Source organism: Helianthus annuus, chromosome 7, assembly GCF_002127325.2.
Source record: "Helianthus annuus cultivar XRQ/B chromosome 7, HanXRQr2.0-SUNRISE, whole genome shotgun sequence".
Lineage (NCBI taxonomy): Eukaryota > Viridiplantae > Streptophyta > Magnoliopsida > Asterales > Asteraceae > Helianthus > Helianthus annuus.
Genome location: NC_035439.2, coordinates 145,230,782 through 145,252,951, shown reverse-complemented (window position 1 = coordinate 145,252,951; position 22,170 = coordinate 145,230,782). Strand labels below are relative to the sequence as shown.

General features: G+C 34.7%; 1 protein-coding gene across 1 annotated transcript; it reads left to right on the top strand.

Moving 5' to 3' along the window:
• The first annotated feature begins 18,372 nt into the window (after window positions 1–18,372).
• LOC110869130 (protein ENHANCED DISEASE RESISTANCE 4) lies at window positions 18,373–21,967 on the top strand. Its single transcript, XM_022118424.2, has 3 exons — window positions 18,373–18,625; window positions 19,589–19,740; window positions 19,837–21,967. Exons 2-3 carry the CDS (start codon window positions 19,632–19,634, stop codon window positions 21,834–21,836), a joined length of 2,109 nt encoding a protein of 702 aa, XP_021974116.1. The 5' UTR covers window positions 18,373–18,625; window positions 19,589–19,631; the 3' UTR covers window positions 21,837–21,967.
• The last annotated feature ends 203 nt before the right edge of the window (window positions 21,968–22,170 follow it).

Genomic DNA, 22,170 nt, shown 5'->3' with positions numbered 1-22,170 from the left:
TGTCTAAATAAGACTATACTTTGTGAATTTCGTTAAGGTTCTGATCTCGTGACCATCGTTTAGGTTTGATATGGTTTTACACTAAAACGTATTCCACTCTTTTAAACTAAATGTTTAACTATCAGAAAAACTCTGATCTATAAACTTACTATCAAACAGGATGTTTAATTATCAGAAGATTCAGAACTATAAAGTAGATGCTTAGTTATCAGAAGGCTTAGAATCAAGAGGCTTGTTTAATCAAGACTATATGTTAACAAGGTGAGTCATTCTCTTTTTACCAAATTGCTTTCAAAACCCGACTTGTTTATAATTACAGTGATTAAGTCTTTGTAATCTCCAATTACTGCCGGTATGTGAGGTTTTGTATACACTACTTAGATAATCTTCACCATTGGACAACGGGTTAGCCAATGGGTGATATGACCTTAGTCACAGATCCGGTCGAGTGACAAATACCGATTTGGGGTAATTGGTTGATATAAACATTGTAATAGCTCTTAATACTGTATATTATAACAATGTGTCTTTTGTACAAATTGAATGTACTCGCCAGTATTTCCTGCTGACAAAACCTTTTTAAAACGCGTTTCAGGTGATTACAGTAGATTGGATTAAGAGTTGTGATACGACACCAAAAAGGCTTACAGAAGTCGCTTATTTTATCAATTAAATTAAATTAAGAAAAGTTGCTTTATGTATTCGGGTTTATCACATATTAAAGCTACCTTTGCAAAACATGGGTTTATCTCATCTGGTTAATAAATAAAATCCGGTGTTTCAAAACTCTGATATTTTTCCTAACTCACGGTCCTGATGAAAATTCCACTGCAATACTTTTCAAAATAACCACCGGTACCACTTGACTGCTCGCGGCTCCCGCTCCCAGAGTGGGGTCGGGGGTCGTGACAACCGTAATGAACTTAATCAATACCAACTGAATACCCTCCACATAGCGTGGCGGAATCTCACTATGTGTGTATGTATATATACACACACATATTAATTGCGAAGGTTGGTATAAACAGCCTAAGTCTCCGTCGTAAAGCGCAGATCCTAGTAGTTATATAAAATTTAAGTCCTCTAAAGAAAAAAATCAAAGAATCACATGCGGTTGATATTCCGAAAGTGGTCCATCATGACTTGCTCTTGGCCTATGTCCAAGAACCAATGACCCACGGCTAGTCATGATTACACGCTCTTCTCCTTTGGAAGGTTGAAGTGTACAGTGCAAGCCAAAAAAATGGAAAGTGGCAGAGACTTTCGATCCTGGTTACAAAACGATGGATATGTCTTCCAAACAACTTGGTATAAATGGTGTCATATATTTCCTTGGTTATACGATTGGTGACAGTTACAACTTTCTGCTGAAATTTGACCTTACTAGCGAAAAATTCTCAAAGGTAACCCAACACAATGACATAATAAATGCTTATCATATCAGCTTACACGAGCACAGTGGTTCGCCTCTTGTGATTATACAACTGAAGGATGGTATTTACAAGGTGTGTTGATACAAAACAATGATTCAGTCACAAAGTTGTATAACATCATTCAACCTAATGACTCTATAAGGGAGCTAATATCTTTTAGAGAGCCCACAGGAGTAGTGTTTCAAGGCTCTAGTGCTTAACCTAGCTTTGGTGTACTCCGACACCCTATACACAAGACCTACGTTGACATACCCTGTACCGAATACTCATTCAGGGAGTCACTGTTGTTGCTAAATGAGTAAGTATTTCACACTATCAAGACTTTTGTGGCCTATTAAATAAATAGCAAACTTTGCAGATAACATGGATGGATACAATGCTTTACTTCTATTTCATATTTTGAAACTTGGAATCTTGTATATGGATAGATGCAATGGTTTACTCGTATTCATATGCATTGCATGAGCGGTTTAGATTGGTATGAATATTGTTACAAAGTAATGCATTTTTCCTTTTCAAGACTTGCACAACACATGCTTTCTCTTTTATCTCTTGACTTGGAAGTGATACCACAAAGGTTGGTCTATAATGGTGAAAATTGGTTGACATTGACTAAAGGGTTATGATAATATAGCTAGGTAACTAGCTTCATGTGTGTGGAGCAGTGTTTTCAGACCCGGACCGGACCGACAGGTCGGACCGGGAACCGGAGGTTAAGCCGGTCCGGTCATGGTATTGGGCCGAAAATGCATTGAACCGGGAATTGAACCGGTGACCCGGCGGTGGGATCGGGAAACCGGCCGGTCGGACCGGTTTTTTATATATTTTTTCAGATTTAACCCTTCCGACTGGTCGGACTATTGAACCGGTAAGAAGACCGATTCGATGTCCGGTCCGGTTCTGAAAACATTGATATTCATATATGTGCGGACGTGATGATATTCTTAAGTGCAGACACCCAAATGAAATCACAAGTGCGAACATGTATTTATAATAACATGTGCTGACGTATCTTGAATTACAAGTGCGGATGTTATAACTTTGTGACTTCACAAAGTCTGACCATTCCAAGAATCCCCCTTTTTCCTTCACAGTTCTGATGAACAGAAACCCCCAATTGCACATAAATCCATCATGTCAGGCATCAAATCAGTCAATCATTCAGCGTTATTATAACACACACATTAAACAATCATTGCACAATCATTTGCCTAACAATTACATGTTCATTGACGTAAACAATCACACATATTCAGTTGTTTGGATATCTAGGGTTTGTATAAATCAAAAGAACAAGATTAACAACACAACATGTAATCATAAACACTTACCTCCGGTTGAATGTGGATGAATTGAAGATCAAGAATTGATGATGTGTGTGCACTTGTGAGCCAAGGATGATTGAAGAAAGATTACGGATGATTATAGGGTGTTGAAGTACGTACAGAGAAGTTATGAGGGAATTAGGGTTTTGAGAAGTTAAAGGAGTTTTACAATTATTCTAAACACCCCCCCTAATAATATAACTTTACACAAAAACCACATAATACCACGTAATTTACAATTAAAGCATACAGTTCACGTATTTGTCATGTAGCACGTAAGTTTCGTATAAACCATCCGTTTAAAATTATTACTCGCGTTCGTTGTCAGTGTTCGAGAGTTATCACGTTCGTATTCTGAATTACCAACATAGACTCATTTAACTAACCCTAGTTAAATGTAGTGCTATGAATGTATGATTAAATTAACTGTAGTTAAGTTAAAATAGTAACCTGAAGTTGCGGGTTGTCACAAAATAACTTATTAAGACAAATTAAATTAGAAATATATATAATTTTCTAATAATCTCAATTAAACACAACCTATTTATAACATTTAAGCCCAATTGTTTAAATTTAGATTGGTGAAGGACCTAACTCCTTAGCCCAATTATCCAATGTTTTAAGCCCATTTATAATACTTTGAAACATTTATTTTTAAACCTCAATAAAAAATGAGTTTTAAGCCCATTTATAATAGTATTCTAATAGTTTACAGTCTAGCGGTTAAGTGGTGTGCTTCGCAACCAAAAAAGTCGAGAGTTCAAATCCTGTAATTGTATTTATCCTAGAAAATTCAAGGTTGTTATAGAAAAAAAGATTAAAGAAAAAAAAATACAATTTTCCCTTGCTAAAACGGCTGTTTGGCTTTATCATGGCCTTGTATCAAGTCAAAAGTTTATTTCAATAGTCATGGTAGACGAAGTCCTTAGTCTTGCATGTTTATGGTGCTTGTAATGTGCATGCATCTACTACCCACCCCTTTTTTGCTCGTACTTGTTTTCCAATAAATTTTTGAAAAAGAAATGTTAACCATATGTCCATATGAGAAACATACCACATATATGATTTGTCACATTTTTTTTTTTTTTTGTTATTTTTCTCTTTTTCTTCAAGCAAGTGGGCTAGAATTATGTTTAGTTGAAACTAGGGAAACTTATTGTTAAGGGCCTATCTAGAAGGGGTGCAATTGTCACTCGTTCACCATCTTTTCTATTGGCTATTCAATCCGGCGTAAAAACTATGACAACGACAATATAAGAGGTTAACAGAAATAATCAAAAGAGACCATATTCATATTTATATTCATATTAAAAGAAAATGGGTTATCCGTGGATCACCAGCCGCATGTGGGTCAACAACCTTTGTACCCCTATAGCAGGGGCGGGCGTAGCTTGAGAATAGGGGTAGTCCCCGCTACACCTTATCTCTCTAGCGGTGGTGTGAAATTTGGAAAAAAATTGGCGTTTTTTTTTTTTTTATTTCGTTATCCCTATAGAAAAGAAATTTTGAAACGTTGCCCCTTAACGTTTTTTTCTAGATCCGTCACTGTCGTATAGTTCCATCGATTTGCGTAGTTGTATAATGGAGCCTTTATAGACATTTATTTCTATGCATGTGTTATTCATTAAAGTTGAAATAATTATACTTCCTATGATGTTTTATTTGAGAAACATTGCCTTTTCACGGGATATTTCTTGTAACTAATTGGACTTTTGCTATGTTTCTTTTAAAGTTGAATATAAGACATATATTGTCGAGGATAAACTATCAATTGTCTTTGTATCTACAATTCAAACTTGTTTACTATTTATTCAAATCATAAGCCCTTTTGTGTGTCCATTTAAAAAGTGTACAAATAGATAAAAAGAAAATTATAGATGATTTTGGAAAATTGGTGTTTTTGCATAACTTATATATTAAAATAATGTTGTTCCAAAACAACTAGTATGATTTCTTGGGGTTGTGACGGGTATTTGGTCGATACTAGTTCAGTTCATCGCAACTCCGATATAGTTTCTCTTCTTTTTTATTTCCTATAAGTTCCCTTCTTGGGGTTGTGCCGGTACTATATCGGGGTTGCGATGAACTGAACTCGTATCGACCAAATACCCGTCACAACTCCAAGAAATCCTACTAGTTGTTTTGAAACAACATTATTTTAATATATAAGTTATGCAAAAACACCAATTTTCCAAAATCATCTATAATTTTCTTTTTATCTATTTGTACACTTTTTAAATGGACACACAAAAGGCTTATGATTTGAATAAATAGTAAACAAGTTTGAATTGTAGATACAAAGACAATTGATAGTTTAGCCTTGACAATATATGTCTTACATTCAACTTTAAAAGAAACATAGCAAAAGTCCAATTAGTTACAAGAAATATCCCATGAAATGGCAATGTTTCTTAAATAAAACATCACATAACTATATGCTATGATTTGGGTAGTTGAAACACATCATAGAAAACTAATAAACCGCACCATTTGTTGACTATTGGATACATTCCTTAACTACTTCCTGCACGTATATTGTATGCTATAATAAATTAACAAACATATTATAAAACCCAGGCTATTCTTCTGGGTATTACTTAATGACTTATTTATATATCTAAACTATTCAAGAACCAAATAGTTTGTGGTGGTTTTGTGTTTTGGAAGATAATGAATCTTTTCTAAAAAGGTTTAAAATATGATATGAAAACTGAGGTATAACTTTGTGGATGCTTTAGACTATATGTTATGGTTTAACTGAGTAACAACGTCATGCTACATCACTGACACGTAGACAACATGTTTTAACTGATTAATATTAAAAATGAATGTGTGTGTGCATACTTCGAACTTTGGTTAAATAACAACAAATAAATAAAGGGGTAACTTTGTAAAATAGTAACCAAGTTTTAAAAGTGTTTCAATTAGGTCACTCAAGTTTCAAAAGCGTTCCAAGCAGGTCACTCAACATTCATTTTTTATTAAAATTAAAGGGTTTTTCATCCATTTCATAAGTAACCATGGTGATGTGGATTTTTGTTTCTTTTTTCCTTTTTATTTGATGCTAACTTCGAGTGATGACGTGGATTGTAACTTGTTTTTTTTTTTAATTTTTAATGTAATTAAAGTGTTTTTATTTTTAATAAATATAATGTCATATATTAAAATAATCCTACCCCAACATCTTATTCTTTATTTTATTATTTTTTTTTTTTGACACATAGAAAAAAGGATATGACTCGATTTGAATGTTAAGTTATCTAATTGGGACAAAAACGATACGAGTGACCTAATTAGAACACTTTTAAAACTTTGTTACTATTCTGTGACATAACTACTATATTGTCTGAATATTATATGTTGAAATTAAACACTTTAAATACTTAGAATAAAGTTAAAAAACCCACATTCACTTTTAGCCTTTTAGGTGAGGATTTGTAGTTTTGTACAAGTGCTCTTTGATGGAACTTGATCGTCATTCTATTCATGACATCATTTGGGTCTTATAACAGTTTATATGCACAATAATTTTAGATACTAGTCTTTTTTTGTATGCCATTGTTGTTTTTAAATTATAAATACTTACATTATTTTAATAAAATTAGTGAAAACAATTTATTACTTCCATTTAATACAGTGGCGGAACTAGAACATTAAGTCAGGGGTATCTCAAAAAAATTTTTTTTACCGTACAATCATACAATATTAAGAAAAAACGACAATAAATAAATAAAGTAAAACAATTACCTAATAGATTTGTCCTCTTCTTTTTTTCACAGTTTGAAATCGTTCCATCACATCATCGTCTTTTACTTCACGTAAAAAATCCTTTTCGACCGCACAAACTATAGCAATGTTAAAAAATTCTTGGCTCATCCGATTGCGTAAATCCGTCTTGACAAGCTTCAATTTCGAAAAACATCTTTCAACGGTTGCGGTTGGAACTGGTACAAGCAAAACTAACTTAACTACCTGATAAACTAAAGGACAAGAAATATGCGTTCGAAGATGATCTTCTGTAGTTCTGTTCAGTGTGCTGCTGCCAAAGTGCCAATTATCGAACAATTATTAATCATCAAACTAATAAGTAATCAAACAATCTGTTCGAAATCGAAACAAACCTGTATTTTCTGTTCGAAATAGAACAAACCTGAATAAGTGAATAACAATCAAACACTGAATAAGTGAATAACAATTATCAATCAAACACTGAATAAGTCAATAACAATCAAACAAACCTGTATTTTCTGTTCGAAATCGAAATACACTACTAGTTCTATTATGTTCTGTTCGTTCAAAGTTCTGCTAATCTGCTGCCAATCAAAATAATTAAGAAATCTTCGAAATCGAACATAACAGGGTTCGTTCTTCGCTGTTCGTTCGATTTTGATTTCACTGTTCGTTCGATTTCGATTTCACTGTTCGTTTTTGGCTCTTTTTTGTGTTCGACGTCTGACTATTGGAGACGTTTGATATCCCTTACCGATTAAACATGCCGCCCAAATCAATAATCATTCAATCTTGGGCTATTATTTACTTATTTGGGCTTACCTAATGTGCTATTATTTACTTATTTGGGTTTACCAACTAGGCTTATTATTTTGTAAAAAAAATTTTGAGGGGTGTCCTCGTACTTGTTCAGGGGTGTCCTATGTATAAAAATCGAAAAAAAAAAAAACAAAATTTTACACTACTTGTAAAAACTTAAGCCGTAGCCCGGGCTACGCCCGACACAACTACAGGTCCGCCCCTGATTTGATAGTAAAGTACGATCATCAAATTCATAAAACATCCTTAGTATTTTTAGCGTGCATAAAGTGGTAATATAATGGTAAATGCACGCACTATGCGACAGGTTTCAAACGTTAATAACGTGAGGTTGTTAAAGTTTGTTACGCTCGGTTTTAATGACTTTTACATTATTTTTAACCTCGCTAAAGTAGTACAACAAAAAGAAAAGCGAATAAAATTTAAAAATGTAAATTAAAAAATAAAAGTTGGGAAATTAAAAGGGGGAAAAATAAAAAGAAGGGAAATTATAGGATAAAAGGAGGGGGGCGCAGGCGGGACTTGAGCCTGCTTCTCTTGTATAGGATGGTAGTAGGCGTGATGCACTTGACGGGTGTTCTCGCGATGCAGCGAGTACAGAGCTGTCCCCGAAAATTTTTAAAAAAAATTAGGTCTCGTGCGACGAAAAGAATTGAGCCCAAAATTATAGTTAAGGGTAAATGAATTACAAAAAAATAAAAACTTAGTGATGGAGGAAAGACTTAAACTTGAGACATTTGCATTGTTTTGAGATGGTTTTTGCCACTACACCACCAATACTTTTTTGCATAATAAACGGATAAATATACTAAATATTTAATTCAATAAATATATACAAGCTTATAAAGACTTTTCGGGCCCTTTGAAATTTTGGGCCTCGGGCGTTAGCACGGGTTTGCCGGGCCCAGAGCCGGCCCTGAGCGAGGAACACAGAAAATGATAACCACGTAACATGTTAATAGCATATAAACATCATTTGTTTTACAAGTTGTAATACTTAATGTCTTAGATTTATGTAAAATTATATTCTTTCATCTTTATATGCGTTATAATACAGTATAGATACATACCAGCAGTCTAGCACTACGTATATATATTTAAAGGTTTTTATGTTTATTTTTTCCAAATTTGGAATGTGTTTAACGCACCATGTACACATACGTATAGGGTGATGATTATTACAAAACAAAAAGATATTGCGAGAACAAAAGAAACAAATCTAGACTATTTATTTCAATCGGTGCTTTATGTCTTTTAACTTTTATGCTTTTTACACATATATACGTATGTTATGTACATAAACATTCATCAACTACATTCTACATAAATGTTTTAATTTTGTAGTAAGTTACCTACACATTATACGTGATACACAACATCACCTACACACGTATAGGTTAGATACATAAACCGATAAACGGATAATCAAACAAATTCTATTCACACATCTTAAAACTTATTTTGACTTTTCGATATGTATAAAAACCCATATAGGTGTATACAAGCCTCATATACACGACGTGCATACACTGTAGTTGTGTCGGGCGTAGCCCGGGCTACGGCTCAAGTTTTTACAAGTAGTGTAAAATTTTGTTTTTTTTTTTTTCGATTTTTATACATAGGACACCCCTGAACAAGTACGAGGACACCCCTCAAAATTTTTTTTACAAAATAATAAGCCTAGTTGGTAAACCCAAGTAAGTAAATAATAGCACATTAGGTAAGCCCAAATAAGTAAATAATAGCCCAAGATTGAATGATTATTGATTTGGGCGGCATGTTTAATCAGTAAGGGATATCAAACGTCTCCAATAGTCAGACGTCGAACACAAAAAAGAGCCAAAAACGAACAGTGAAATCGAAATCGAACGAACAGTGAAATCAAAATCGAACGAACAGCGAAGAACGAACCCTGTTATGTTCCATTTTGAAGATTTCTTAATTATTTTGATTGGCAGCAGATTAGCAGAACTTTGAACGAACAGAACAGAATAGAACTAGTAGTGTATTTCGATTTCGAACAGAAAATACAGGTTTGTTTGATTGTTATTGACTTATTCAGTGTTTGATTGATAATTGTTATTCACTTATTCAGTGTTTGATTGTTATTCACTTATTCAGGTTTGTTCTATTTCGAATAGAAAATACAGGTTTGTTTCGATTTCGAACAGATTGTTTGATTACTTATTAGTTTGATGATTAATAATTGTTCGATAATTGGCACTTTGGCAGCAGCACATTGAACAGAACTACAGAAGATCATCTTCGAACACATATTTCTTGTCCTTTAGTTTATCGGGTAGTTAAGTTAGCTTTGCTTGTACCAGTTCCAACCGCAACCGTTGAAAGATGTTTTTCGAAATTGAAGCTTGTCAAGACGGATTTACGCAATCGGATGGGCCAAGAATTTTTTAACAATGCTATAGTTTGTGCGGTCGAAAAGGATTTTTTACGTGAAGTAAAAGACGATGATGTGATGGAACGATTTCAAACTATGAAAAAAAGAAGAGGACAAATCTATTAGGTAATTGTTTTACTTTATTTATTTATTGTCGTTTTTTCTTAATATTGTATGATTGTACGGTAAAAAAAATTTTTTTGGGATACCTCTGAGTTAATGTTCTAGTTCCGCAACTGACTATACTGATTGTATAAATATCATGGAACGTCATCTTTATAGGCTGATGTGAATACATACGATCCGTATACAAGTTATACATATAGAAAGAGTTATAAAAGTACTATTTACATCATCACCCTAACTACGAGTCACGCTTAAACAATTAAAGTAAATAATATCGGTGTATCTCTCAGTTCATCCGGTTCTAATTAAAACTCTATTTAAAATTAAAATTAAAATAAAATTGTTATTGTCTTGAAGGTTAAAAGGAGTAATATAATAATATGTATATGAACATAATTCTGTCTTGAAGGTTGCTATATGTATAGAAAAAGAATAATATACTAAGACCATGCGTAGTCGTTTGGGTGAATAATGTCTCATCCTTGGGCGTTGTTTGCCACGTGTCGTCGTAGTCAGCAAAGGGACGTTTTTCTAAAATGGGTGTAGTGGAGATATGGACATTATGTTAAAAGGTGTGTAAAGAATTAAAAAAATAAAAAAAAACATGAAAAAACTTGATTGGCCAAAGAAGGAGAGGTTAGATGTGATTGGTCATTAGAATGCCCCTTTTGGCGTGGAATATTAGACGCCCAAACATTTTTTTGGCAAAAAAACGCCCACAAGTGCCGTAGATGGGCGTGTTTCGGGTGTGCTTGGGCTTAAAAACGCCCAAAGGCAGATGAATACACACGCTCTAATATGTATATGAACATAATTCTTTGTTTGAAAAAAGAATGGAGAAAAGAGAAAAGAACGTTGCATGTGAAAGGAAAGCATTTGACTTATTGTCTTGGGTATTACGTGTTCTAGATGTTTGTATGACGTCATCATGACATAAGCAAGCTGTCATGCCACGTGGATCCGCCACGTCAGCATGTGGTCCACGTGCTTTCCGGTGGGAAGTTGCATTCACTCTTTTTGGTGTTAATGAAGCCGCAACTTTGGTCTGGTTTGGCACTTGGTCGGCTTGGACCACCAACTTAATTCTCCACACATTTGGTTTGAACTTTTTATAATTCAAGATAATTTTGCATCAATAATGAGAGATAGTAATTGAAAAGGTTGGAGTTTTTAATAAGAACCTAACACCTAACCAATTGATGAGCATGGTTACACTAATGTAAGTATGAGGGTGGACGAAGTGGGAGCCGGGGAGGGCCTGGTGGCACCCGGCCCCAGGAACACCAGCCCCCGGTTTCGGGGGCGAAGTTTCATCGGAAATATGGGAGCTAGCATCGAATATCGGGGAGGGAATAATGAGGGAAATAAATGAGGAAGACTTTCTTGTCGTCTTCAATAGTTGTTCGTGTACACACATCTTCACATAAGAAGAGCACAATTTTTATTTTAGAACTTTGAATAAATTACAAATTTTATCCTTTTCAGACGGTATCATTTGTGTTAAAATTGATGAAATTTGTACTTTATATTTCAAAATTTTGCACGATAAGTCTTTCAGTCAAAACCAAGTTAATTTTTCTTGTCAAATCCGGTCACCCAAGGGTATTTTAGTATTTTTACCTATTTTATTTAATATTAATTTAAAAATAACAATAACAATATTTTAAAATATTTGTCTTATTTTTCTAATTTCTTGTTTTTATTTCTTTTAAAAAATATCCATTTGAACTAATTACCAAGCAATTTCTCCAACCATACTATATATATAATTCTCCAACCATATAATTTGGAACTAACATCTTAGAAAATAATAGAAGTTGATCCTTTGACTGTCAAATGTTTTTAAACATTTTAGGTATGACTTGTGAATAAAAAAATGAGTTAACTCCCTTAATGATGAAGTACCCTTTCTTATAAAACACTCTTCAAACGACCATTTTTTCTTGCACGTTTTATAAAAGTTGGCATTGTTATAAATTTTTGTTAGCTTTATTTATATTATTATTATATATAAAAGGAACATAAAAAAGTATTTGCTTTATAAAGAGTACATATTTTTAACACTTCTTATCTCATAAAACTCACAACCTTTATTACACATGCGTCAACCGTTAAGACTTGAGACACCCATCTTCGTAAATTAAAGTCAATACATTAGGAAACATGATTAAATTAGAAATCAAACAACTAACTTTTAATATGATATATTACGAGTTGAAGATGAAGTTTGATGTCAAATATTATATAAAATGCTAAATAAATAAATAAAGACATTTTGTCAAATAAGAAAATATTCACATGACACGAATTTTGAAGGGCAATAATGACTCAATGAATACATAAGAACATAGTGAGAACTGAAAACAGAATTAAGTCAGGGCCAGCCCGTTAGGCTTATCACTCTAGGCTAAAGCCTAAGGCTACCTAAAACAAGGGCCTCCAAATTTTATTTTATTTACATATACTTTAATTTATCCACACTGTCCTCGCACGCTTCATTTCAGGAAAAACCATCGTTATGGTTATTCAATGTCTCAAATATCAATCTGAGTTGGTGATTTTCTTTATACAAATTCAATAAGGTCCCGACTTTTTAGTTCGCTTAGTGCCTCTAAAAACGTTGGAACGGCCCTGAATCAAGCTACATATACAAAATAACCCTAAAACGATTTTGTTGTAAAAATCAAATAAGAATGCAAAATGAAACATAAGAAGATACAAAATTCGACTAAAAACTCACAAGATTTAAAAAAAAAATCATGGCTATCTTGTTAATTATGTGTCATTTTCGTGTTACAACTTGCAAAAAAATACGATTATATTTTAAGAGAGAATATTTAAATCTTAAGAAAGTTACATCAAACGTGAAATTATGTGAAAATAATAGGTTGCTACGATTCTATACTTTGTCCATATACATTGTGTTGACTAAGGGTGTTTAAAAATATATGGATCTGAAAGTGAATCCGAAATCCGGATTATCCGGTGATATGAATTTCTAAAAGTTTTATCCGAAAACGAATCCGAAATTCGGATTATCCGGTGATATGAATTTCTAAAAGTTTTGGATAATCGGATACCGATATTCGAAAACTAGAAAGAAATAGTGTGTGTATATATATAGATGTATTACACGAGTACTATATTTAGTTTAAATATAGGAAAAATAGTAAATAATTGGGTTCAAATGCGGATTTATTGATGTTTTTTGTTTTAAATGTTGGAAATTCAGATAATCGAATACAACTTGAGTTTTAATCTATGCACGAAACAGATTTTTTAATTTTCTTTTATAAATTCGAAAATCCATTTAAATATTCAAATCCGTATCCGAAATTTTAGATACGAGTTCAAATATTAATATTCACTATCTAAAATCTTTCACAGCTGGTTTTCGAATATCCAAAAACCAGATAATTCAATCTTTAACAAGCCTAGAGTTGGCGCATCACATGAATTTTGTTAAACATGTAATATTTTTGTAATTATTCCTAAATTAAAATTTAAAATATACGAAAAGAAAGAAACTCAAGGCGGGACAACTAAGGTTGTTTTTGAACATTTATGTGGATATTAAAAGGCTACGTGGCATAATATTAATGGTTGAGGACTTCCGTGGTCATCAGGAATTGGGACTATACAAGTGTACCCCACAGTACAGCTAGACGTCAATGCGATTGACTTTGACTTTTATTCTAAAAAATAAATCATGAAATTTAATGACAGAATACTTGTATAAACCTCATCCAAATATTAATGACGAATCATAATAATGAAAAAAATAATTATTATAATTAATAGGTCTATTAGCTTGAAAAACTTTTAAAGTTTAACCAAATAATAAAAGGCTATTAGGGTCCGGATGTTGTCCCTGACTTTTTTTTTTTTTAATTTTTCAGAATGACGAATTTCTTTACTTATGTGAAACTTGAATCAAAGACCTCAAAATTTAGGTGTTCTAAAAACTTTTGCATATGTTACTGGGGCACCAACCGTAATGGTTGTCGTCCTAACTTCCCACGCTATCTCTCTTTTCTATACATGTGCCACATAACCTTTTCTAATCTTTTACTTTCGGTTTCTCTAATCTTCTTAAAAGCAAATAAAAAAGGCAGCAAACATCCACGTGGAGAACTATATCATCGGTGGAGAAGTTCTACTCTTCCCCCTCCCCTTTGCGTTCCCACAAGCATGGAGCGGTGTTCTTGCATGGGGAAATGGCCATATTAGTCTCTCTAACCGTTTCCTAAACCACACCACTTGCTCTTATGGAGTTTCAAAATACTCATTTTTTTGAACGGTGACTTTCTTTTTGAGTGACCCGATGTCACACCGCCTAATCAGCGGCCCTAGCCAAGTCTGCCCAGACTTACGTTGTCTTAACCGGGTCCGCGCTAGGTTGGTCAGACTTGGTTACGGCGTTCCCCCGGAAACCGTACTGCCTCCACACGAGTTGCCTCGCTGAAGTAACAGCCGGATGAAAACCGGGGTGCGGCTCAGGATCGAACCCCCCTCGGTGGGTTTGTCACCGTTATTGCCCAATATCCACCACAATATGACACAAGTGGGAATTAAACTTGAGTCTCCATTGGAAAACCCAAGTCTCATTTGATGTAACAAACTTACGAACCAACGCAATTGATCTCATATTACCAATATAACAACATTGTTCATCTTCACCATCATCGTTGGTTAGCATATCACCATTGCCCATCAGCCCCTTCTGGCGTTGACAACCACCGTTAACACCATAGACTCATTACGATCACCCCAAATTCAACACAAAGAAATGAATATCAATAGGAACCAATATTTTTATAACTGAACCCGTCTTCAAATATAATAGTTTGTGTTTTTGGTTAAAAAAAAAAAAACTAATCTAATCTACAAGTATTTATCGGTTCAATGTTAAATAAATAATCAATCCAATTTCTTATCCCATTACATTTGGTCTCATGTACGAAGTGTTTAATTGATAATTTTGTTTAAGAAATTAAAATGTTTAAAGTGGTAGAAAAACAAAACTAATAACATTATTTAACTACTTAACCAAACTAATCCATTAAAACCTTTTTTTTTAACAACAATTTTTATACCTAAAAACCTAAACCACTTTTATGTATGATAAACACCATACCACTAGATCACTAGGTCATAAGTATTTATTAACAATTCTACTATTAGAGGTTACCTATTTAATATAGGGCACACACAATTGAACACGGGATGTGTGATAGATATTGTAATTTTAAAAATTATACAGATAAAGTGAAAAATGTAAGTATATCTTACATAACTGTAGTGGTGTTTATCGGTTCGAGTTCCGATTATCTCGGCTTAAAGACTTTTTGGTCAAATCCAAAAACCCGAAGAAATTCAAAGTTGGCAATTGAACTAAAAATCGAATTCGGTTTGGGTTTGAAAATGAAAAGTCCTGTTTTAACCAAAAGAATCCAAAAATTCAGAAAATGTAATTCGGGTTCTTCGCTCTTAGTTTGAGCTAAATGGGATTGGATGTAATCCGGGCTCTTAGCTTTACCGAATTGAGTTTCTAGAAACGAAAAAGATTACATAATTCTGTTTCAATCTAACGTATCATAAACTTAATATGTAATTTGGTGCGTTTTAAACGATATATGTAATTCGGTGCGGGTTTAAACGATATATGTAATTTGGTGCGGGTTTAAACGGTTTCGAGTCGATTTGGTTTTCAAATTAGTAGGATTTTAATAACTCATTTTTTATGTTATAATAAAATCTATCATATTACATTACATATAGGGAACAAATACTACACTAGCGTCTTTTCCTTTAGTGGTATTTTTTTTGTTTTTTCTTTTTTACTTCGTCCCCTTAACTTTCAGCATTGATACTTACATCTCCTTAGTTTTCTATAAACTTTGTAAAATGTCATTTTGACCATTCCGAGTTTCTAAAGTTTCAAGTTTATCATTCTCTAACTTAAAAAACACTATTTTCTTACGTCTTTATTTTTATGTATGTGCTAATATAAATTTAATTTATTTTTATGTGTGTGCTAATATAAATTCAAGTTGTATACGTTTTAATGTAATTTAAAAAAAAAATAAGTCATATCAAATATAATACGTTTTTCGTACTTATTTTTATATATGTTTTCATTTGGTTAACACTTTGACGTAATTTTTGTTAGAAAAAAAAGTTGAGCCAAATATAATACGTTTTTATTAGATGGTATAAAGTCGAGCTATTTTATGTTTTGATGCCACCGCAACGAGCGACAGCTATACTTGTTCTATATATACTTAAAATGTTATTTTGTCAATATTAAATAACTTTGGCTCCTCAACTTTGGTATCAACCAACTTGGGCCTTTCAACTTTGATAATGACATATTTAGCCATTCAACTCTTGTAATGACATTATTAGCCCCTCAATTCTAATAAAGATATGTTTACCCCTCAACTTTTGTCAACATCAACCAACTTTGGTCTCTCAACTTGGTAATGACATATTTGGCCCCTCAACTTTGATAATGACACATTTGGTCTTTCAACTTTTGTAATGACATATTTGGCCCCTCAACTTTGGTAATGATATATAGAGTCCCTCAACTTTGGTAGTGACATATTTGGCCCCTCAACTTTTGTTAACATCAACCAACTTTGACCCCTCAACTTTTCTCAACATCAACCAACTTTAGCCCTTCAACTCTAATAATTACATATCTACCCCTACACTTTATTATAGTTACCATTTGGACCTTTGTTTATTTTGGTGGTGTTTGTTTTTTTTATAAAGATCTGCGCAACCTCTTCTGTCTGCGCCGCGCAGATCACGCGCAAACATTACCATCTGCAGACTGTTTGTTTTTCCGAAGACGTTTCATTAAAAAACGTCTGCGAGAGTTCTTCTTGATGCAGACTTGGCACAACCACTTCTGAGATCTTTTAAGGTCTGCAGAGGGTCAAGCACTACCACCCACCACCACCGCCTACCACCCACCATTGTCCGTCACCACCACCCACCATCGTCCATCACCACCACCATCCATCACCACCACCACCACCACCTAAGGGCGGACTTAAGAGTAGCCCAAGGTGGGCGGGCGCACCCCCGGGAAAAAAAAAATTTAGTGCTAAGTTCCGTCAAAAATCTCGTCCGCACCCTTTGAAATTTTTCGTTCGCACCCTTGGAATTTTCCGTCCGCACCCCTTTGGAATTTTCCGTCCGCACCCCTTAGGGAAAAAATGTTATCAATTTATATTTTAAATTTTTTTAGTAAACTCTTATTTTTTTAAAAAAACACTACCTAAATTATATGACTTTTAATACCTAAATAATTAAACCCAAATACCCAATACTTTTAACTAGCCCACTACTAAGTCTTAGCCCAATAAACAAACCCAATAAATCAACAATATTTCAAACTAAAATAAAATAAACAAGCCCAAAACCCTTACATATTCTCTCCCGCTCTCTATCATCCCTGCACGCACGCCTACGATCGTAACATCAGCCACAACAGCAGCCACATACCTCCGTAATCAGCCATCATACCACCACCGATCGAACACGGGTAAGTTTCTTTGTTATTTTTGATGATTTTTAGTTGATTTTTTGATGATTTTTTTGTGGGGTGGGACGGAACCGGTAGCCACCAGAAGTGAATTTTTGATGGCAGGAGACATGTGTGCTTCGATATGTTATTTTGTGGTGGGTTATATATGTATATTTTGTTATTGATGATGATGACATTTTGTCTTTTTGGTGGGCTATATACGATCAGACCTGATGTTTTTTTTAATGGTGTATATGATGATTAGATGTTTTTTAGTGTGATTTACATTTTAATTTCTAGGGTTTGAATACTTGATACATTATGTAATATCTTATGGAGCCATGAACTTATAGATCAATTTGTTTGTGATAGCCGATAGGAACCATGAGTAGTGACATTATGACATGATTTCTCAAGAGGAAAGTTGATACATCTTCCGAATTCGTTGATGTGGATACTCTTCCTTCGGATCCTTATGATCGCAAGTCGATTGAATTATATTTTACATGACCCGACCCGACTCGAACCGACCCGATACGAACCAATTTTTTTACTTATATACCTTGGGGCCTAAAATTTTAAAAAATATTCCGCACCCCCATGAAAAAATTTCTGGGTCCGCCACTGCCACCACCGTCCACCACCCACCACCACCACCACCGTCTACCACAACCACCGTCCCCCACCACCACCCATCGTCCACGTCCACCACCCACCACCACCCATCGTCCACGTCCACCACCCACCACCACCGTCCGTACATCACCACCAGTTTATTTTAGAAGTCTACATACGTTAAAAAACAAACGGTCTTCTTTTTGCAGACTACAGAGGTTTGGTACACCTCTTCTTCTACAGATATGGTCCATAGACTGCAGACATTTTACCTCTTAAAAACAAACAACACCATTACCTTCGTTTCGAACCCAGAGCGCGAGTAGTAACCCCTAGTTATAATATAATTCTCTTATATTATATTGATTACAAGATTTTATGTGATTTTGGTTGGTAATGAGTTAAGTAGCTTTAAATGATATCACCGCCGACTCCATCCTCTCTCCCATAATTCTTAGAGAGAGAAAGAGAAAGACATAATATTCAGCAGTCCAGCAGAAGACTTATCAGAAGCTTTCATCACCATTTCTTCTTCATTTCCCTTCAAAAACTTCTTCTTCTTCTTCTTTTCCTAGAGATAGAAGCAACACATCTCTCCATGGAGTTCATATAGCCAACAACATATAATAATCAAATTCAGGTACTTTTCAAAACCTATTACACTCTTCAACTTTCTTTATAAGTTCTTCAAAACTATAGTTCTTGATTCAATTATATGTTTATTTTTTCTGTTTCAACATTATTTTAATTATACTCAGTTCTTTATGTAATTATATGTTTCATAAAAAAAATTGTTTTTTTTAAAGAAAAGATTTCTCATGTTCTTTCAGTCAAATTCTTCCCAGAACTTGATTTCTTAATTACATTAATAATTATGTGTTTTTATCTGTTTTAAATTTTGAATACTATTTTAATTATAAGACCCAGTTCTTGATGTAATCATATGTTTAAAAAAATTGATTTTTTTTTGAAAGAAAAAGCAAAAGAAAGGATTTTTGTGTTCTTTCAGTCAAATTCTTACCCAAACTTGATTTCTTACATTTATATTCTATGTATACTGCTATTGATATTGATACCCAGTTCTTGATTTGACTGGTTTTGGATCTTTTGACAAAAGGGGTAAGAACATATATATATCTGATCTGAATTTCCAGAAATGGGTTCTTGTTCTTATGATTGAATTCATAGTTTCAAGATTTTTTACCCTTTCTGGAAGGGTAGGCTTTGATCCCATTTTTTGCATGAAAAAAACAACTTTTTAGTGGGTTATGTTGAAAAGTGACCACTTTTTTCATCATGAAGATAATCATTGGTTAGTAGTTCCTGATCAAGATCTTGATAAATCCCATGATCAACACTATTTAACCCAGAAAAAAGTCAACCTTTATTGAAATTCATTTAATTGTTACCTGATATTGATTTTCTTTTTAGTTAGAAGTATGTTTCATACATAACCACTAGAAAAGAGACATTTGTTTGTTACATTTGAGGTTAAAGCCACCTAATTTGACAATCAAAAGTCAAATAATGGCTATATATTATTTGTAAATCTAACTGTAATTTGCTCAGTTTGATTCAAAATTAGTTGTTCACATAATTTCAGGATTTCATAAGTGACTGAACATCTCATAATTATAACGAGCACGATGAGCAGCAAACAGCGGTTCGTTCGATGCCCAAAATGCCTGAATGTTCTGCCCGAACCAGCCGACGTGCCGGTGTACAAATGTGGAGGCTGCGGTGCAACACTTCAAGGTTCTTATCATATAACAAACTACTTGTGTTTTGTTTTTTTTTTTTTGGGAAAATTTTGTTTGCTTTATGTATTAATATTTTAATGTGTTAATACAGCGAAGAAGCGGAATAACAGTACCGTTGACAGCACATCACACAGACCGGACAATAATTCTTCGGGAAAACAGAAAGTGGATCAAGATTTTGGTGATCAAATTCAAGAAGCTGGCAGCAGCTCAAATCAACAGCTGCAGCTTAATAACTCTAACGATGAATCAGATCAAAGCAGTGATCATAATGCAGCTAACATAGCTAAAAACGCTTCGATTGATGCACCGTCATCTTCAAAACAGAAACAAAAGCAACTATCTGATGATCATGAAGCCAGCATCAGCAGCAGCTTACATAAACACTCACCGGTTAATTCCACAGACGAACCACGTAGAAACGTTAACGATCCACGTAGCTCAACCGAGCTATCCGGCCACGAGGACCCCGAGTCATCACCCGAAGCCACAGGTCATACCAGAATAGATCAACCACAAGAACAAACTCATAATGATCATTCATCAGGCGAACAGAAAACCGAGCAGCTATCGAACCAAAAACTAACTGTTAATTCAACCAATGACCTAGATCAAAACAATGATCATCACAAACCTCATAACTCATCAGAACTTTCACATCATGAGGATCCAGATTCAGATCTAGATCCAGATCAAGACTACACTGATGATCTAGATCAATTTTTAAGCTGCAGACACGATGTCGAATTCGAAGAAACCAGCAGTGAATTCGAAGAATCTTATGCTAATAAAATCGTTAGAGATTCTGATTACGGCTCCAGATCGAGCTTCAAAAGCATAATCGCTGACAAATTGCTCGATACAAAACGCAAAAAACCGGTGAATCTGGAAAACGACGACGTATTATCGGAATTAGGAAGTTCAGATCTGAATCACCGTCGGATATTCGATCGAATCACCTCGAATTACTACGGTTATGAAGGCAGTGTGTCCTCTTATGACGGAAACGAGATTCAAAACCCTAGAAGACCTCGAATCGGTCAAATTGAAGACGAATATGTGGATCGATTCAATCGGAGTGTTCCTCATCACATGAATAACCGATTAGGTAAGCAGAAGCACCGATCGACGGAGATTCATCGGAACCCTAACCCTAAGTTGGAGAGAATACAGCTATTGAAGAAGGTTCGAGAACTTACAGACCAACTAGAAAGAACGAGCGTCTCGAGTCCTCACGGTTTGAATGATCCGGTGAGATTTGGCCGGCGAATGGCGTTTTCCGGCGAAACAACCGCCGTCAATCGACGGTTAGACGGTGGCACGTGCCATCATTGCTGTCCTCCACGAGACCGTACTTTCTCAGCCCAGCTTCCTCGACAGGCCCAACATGTTTGCTGTAATGGGCCGCATTTTGAGCCCAATACTTACTACAGCCCACGTGTTTCTGGCCTGTCAACCCCTGTACACACTCATCCAGAGTCTGGATTCTCTACACCAGATGGTGGTTACGCTTATAGTTACAGTTACAAACACCGGAATGACGTGGCCAAAACGTTTCGTTCGCCGATGAAGACGCGTTACGTCCGTCCGATTGCAAACGGATCACCGTGGATCACGTGTTACCGGTGTTATAAACTTCTTGAGTTGCCACAAAGCTTCCTTGTGTTCAACAAAAAATGCCATAGTTTAAGATGTGGTGCTTGTATGGAGGTGCTCAAGTTCACATTACTAAACGGGACGCATGTTAGCCGATACTACCCGGAAGAAGCGATCGCTGCTCCACCGAGCAGCGAGGTGGATGACTATAACGAACTGAACAGGTCACGGGCCGGACCCGTTTCGTGTTCAGACGTTTCGTTTCAAAAGAGTTACTCTACGGAAACGGACAGGAATGGTTTTTGGGAGTTCGGTGAGGAGAGAAGAAAGGCAACTATGTCGAGGGACCCATCGGGTTCAAGCCAGCCGTCTTCTTCAAAGATTTCGGGTCGAAGAAAGATGATGTCGGAAATTGAGGTTGAGCGCAGGCCCAATGGTTCGCCGTTGCATCGGCTCATGGGATACTCGACGCCGAGTAAGGTGATAAGGGGTTAGGAATGGAGGGAAATTTTGAAAGGAAGTTATGTTATTATGTTATAGCTTGTATAGTTATCCATTTGTTTTATATGATTTTGTTGGTAAGTATGGTTGATTATTGATTAATATATGGAATGTGTATATGATAATAGTACTTCATGCATAATTCATAAACTCACTAGTTATGAGTCTAAGTTAGGAATATAAAACAACATTAGACGATCCTTACAATTGTAAGCTTGTTACTTAAGTGACATCTTTAAAAAGATACAAGTATCTTGACAAGTTGCATAAACAGACATTATTGTAAACTTCTCATAAACAAACACTATTGTAAACTTCTTTACATTGC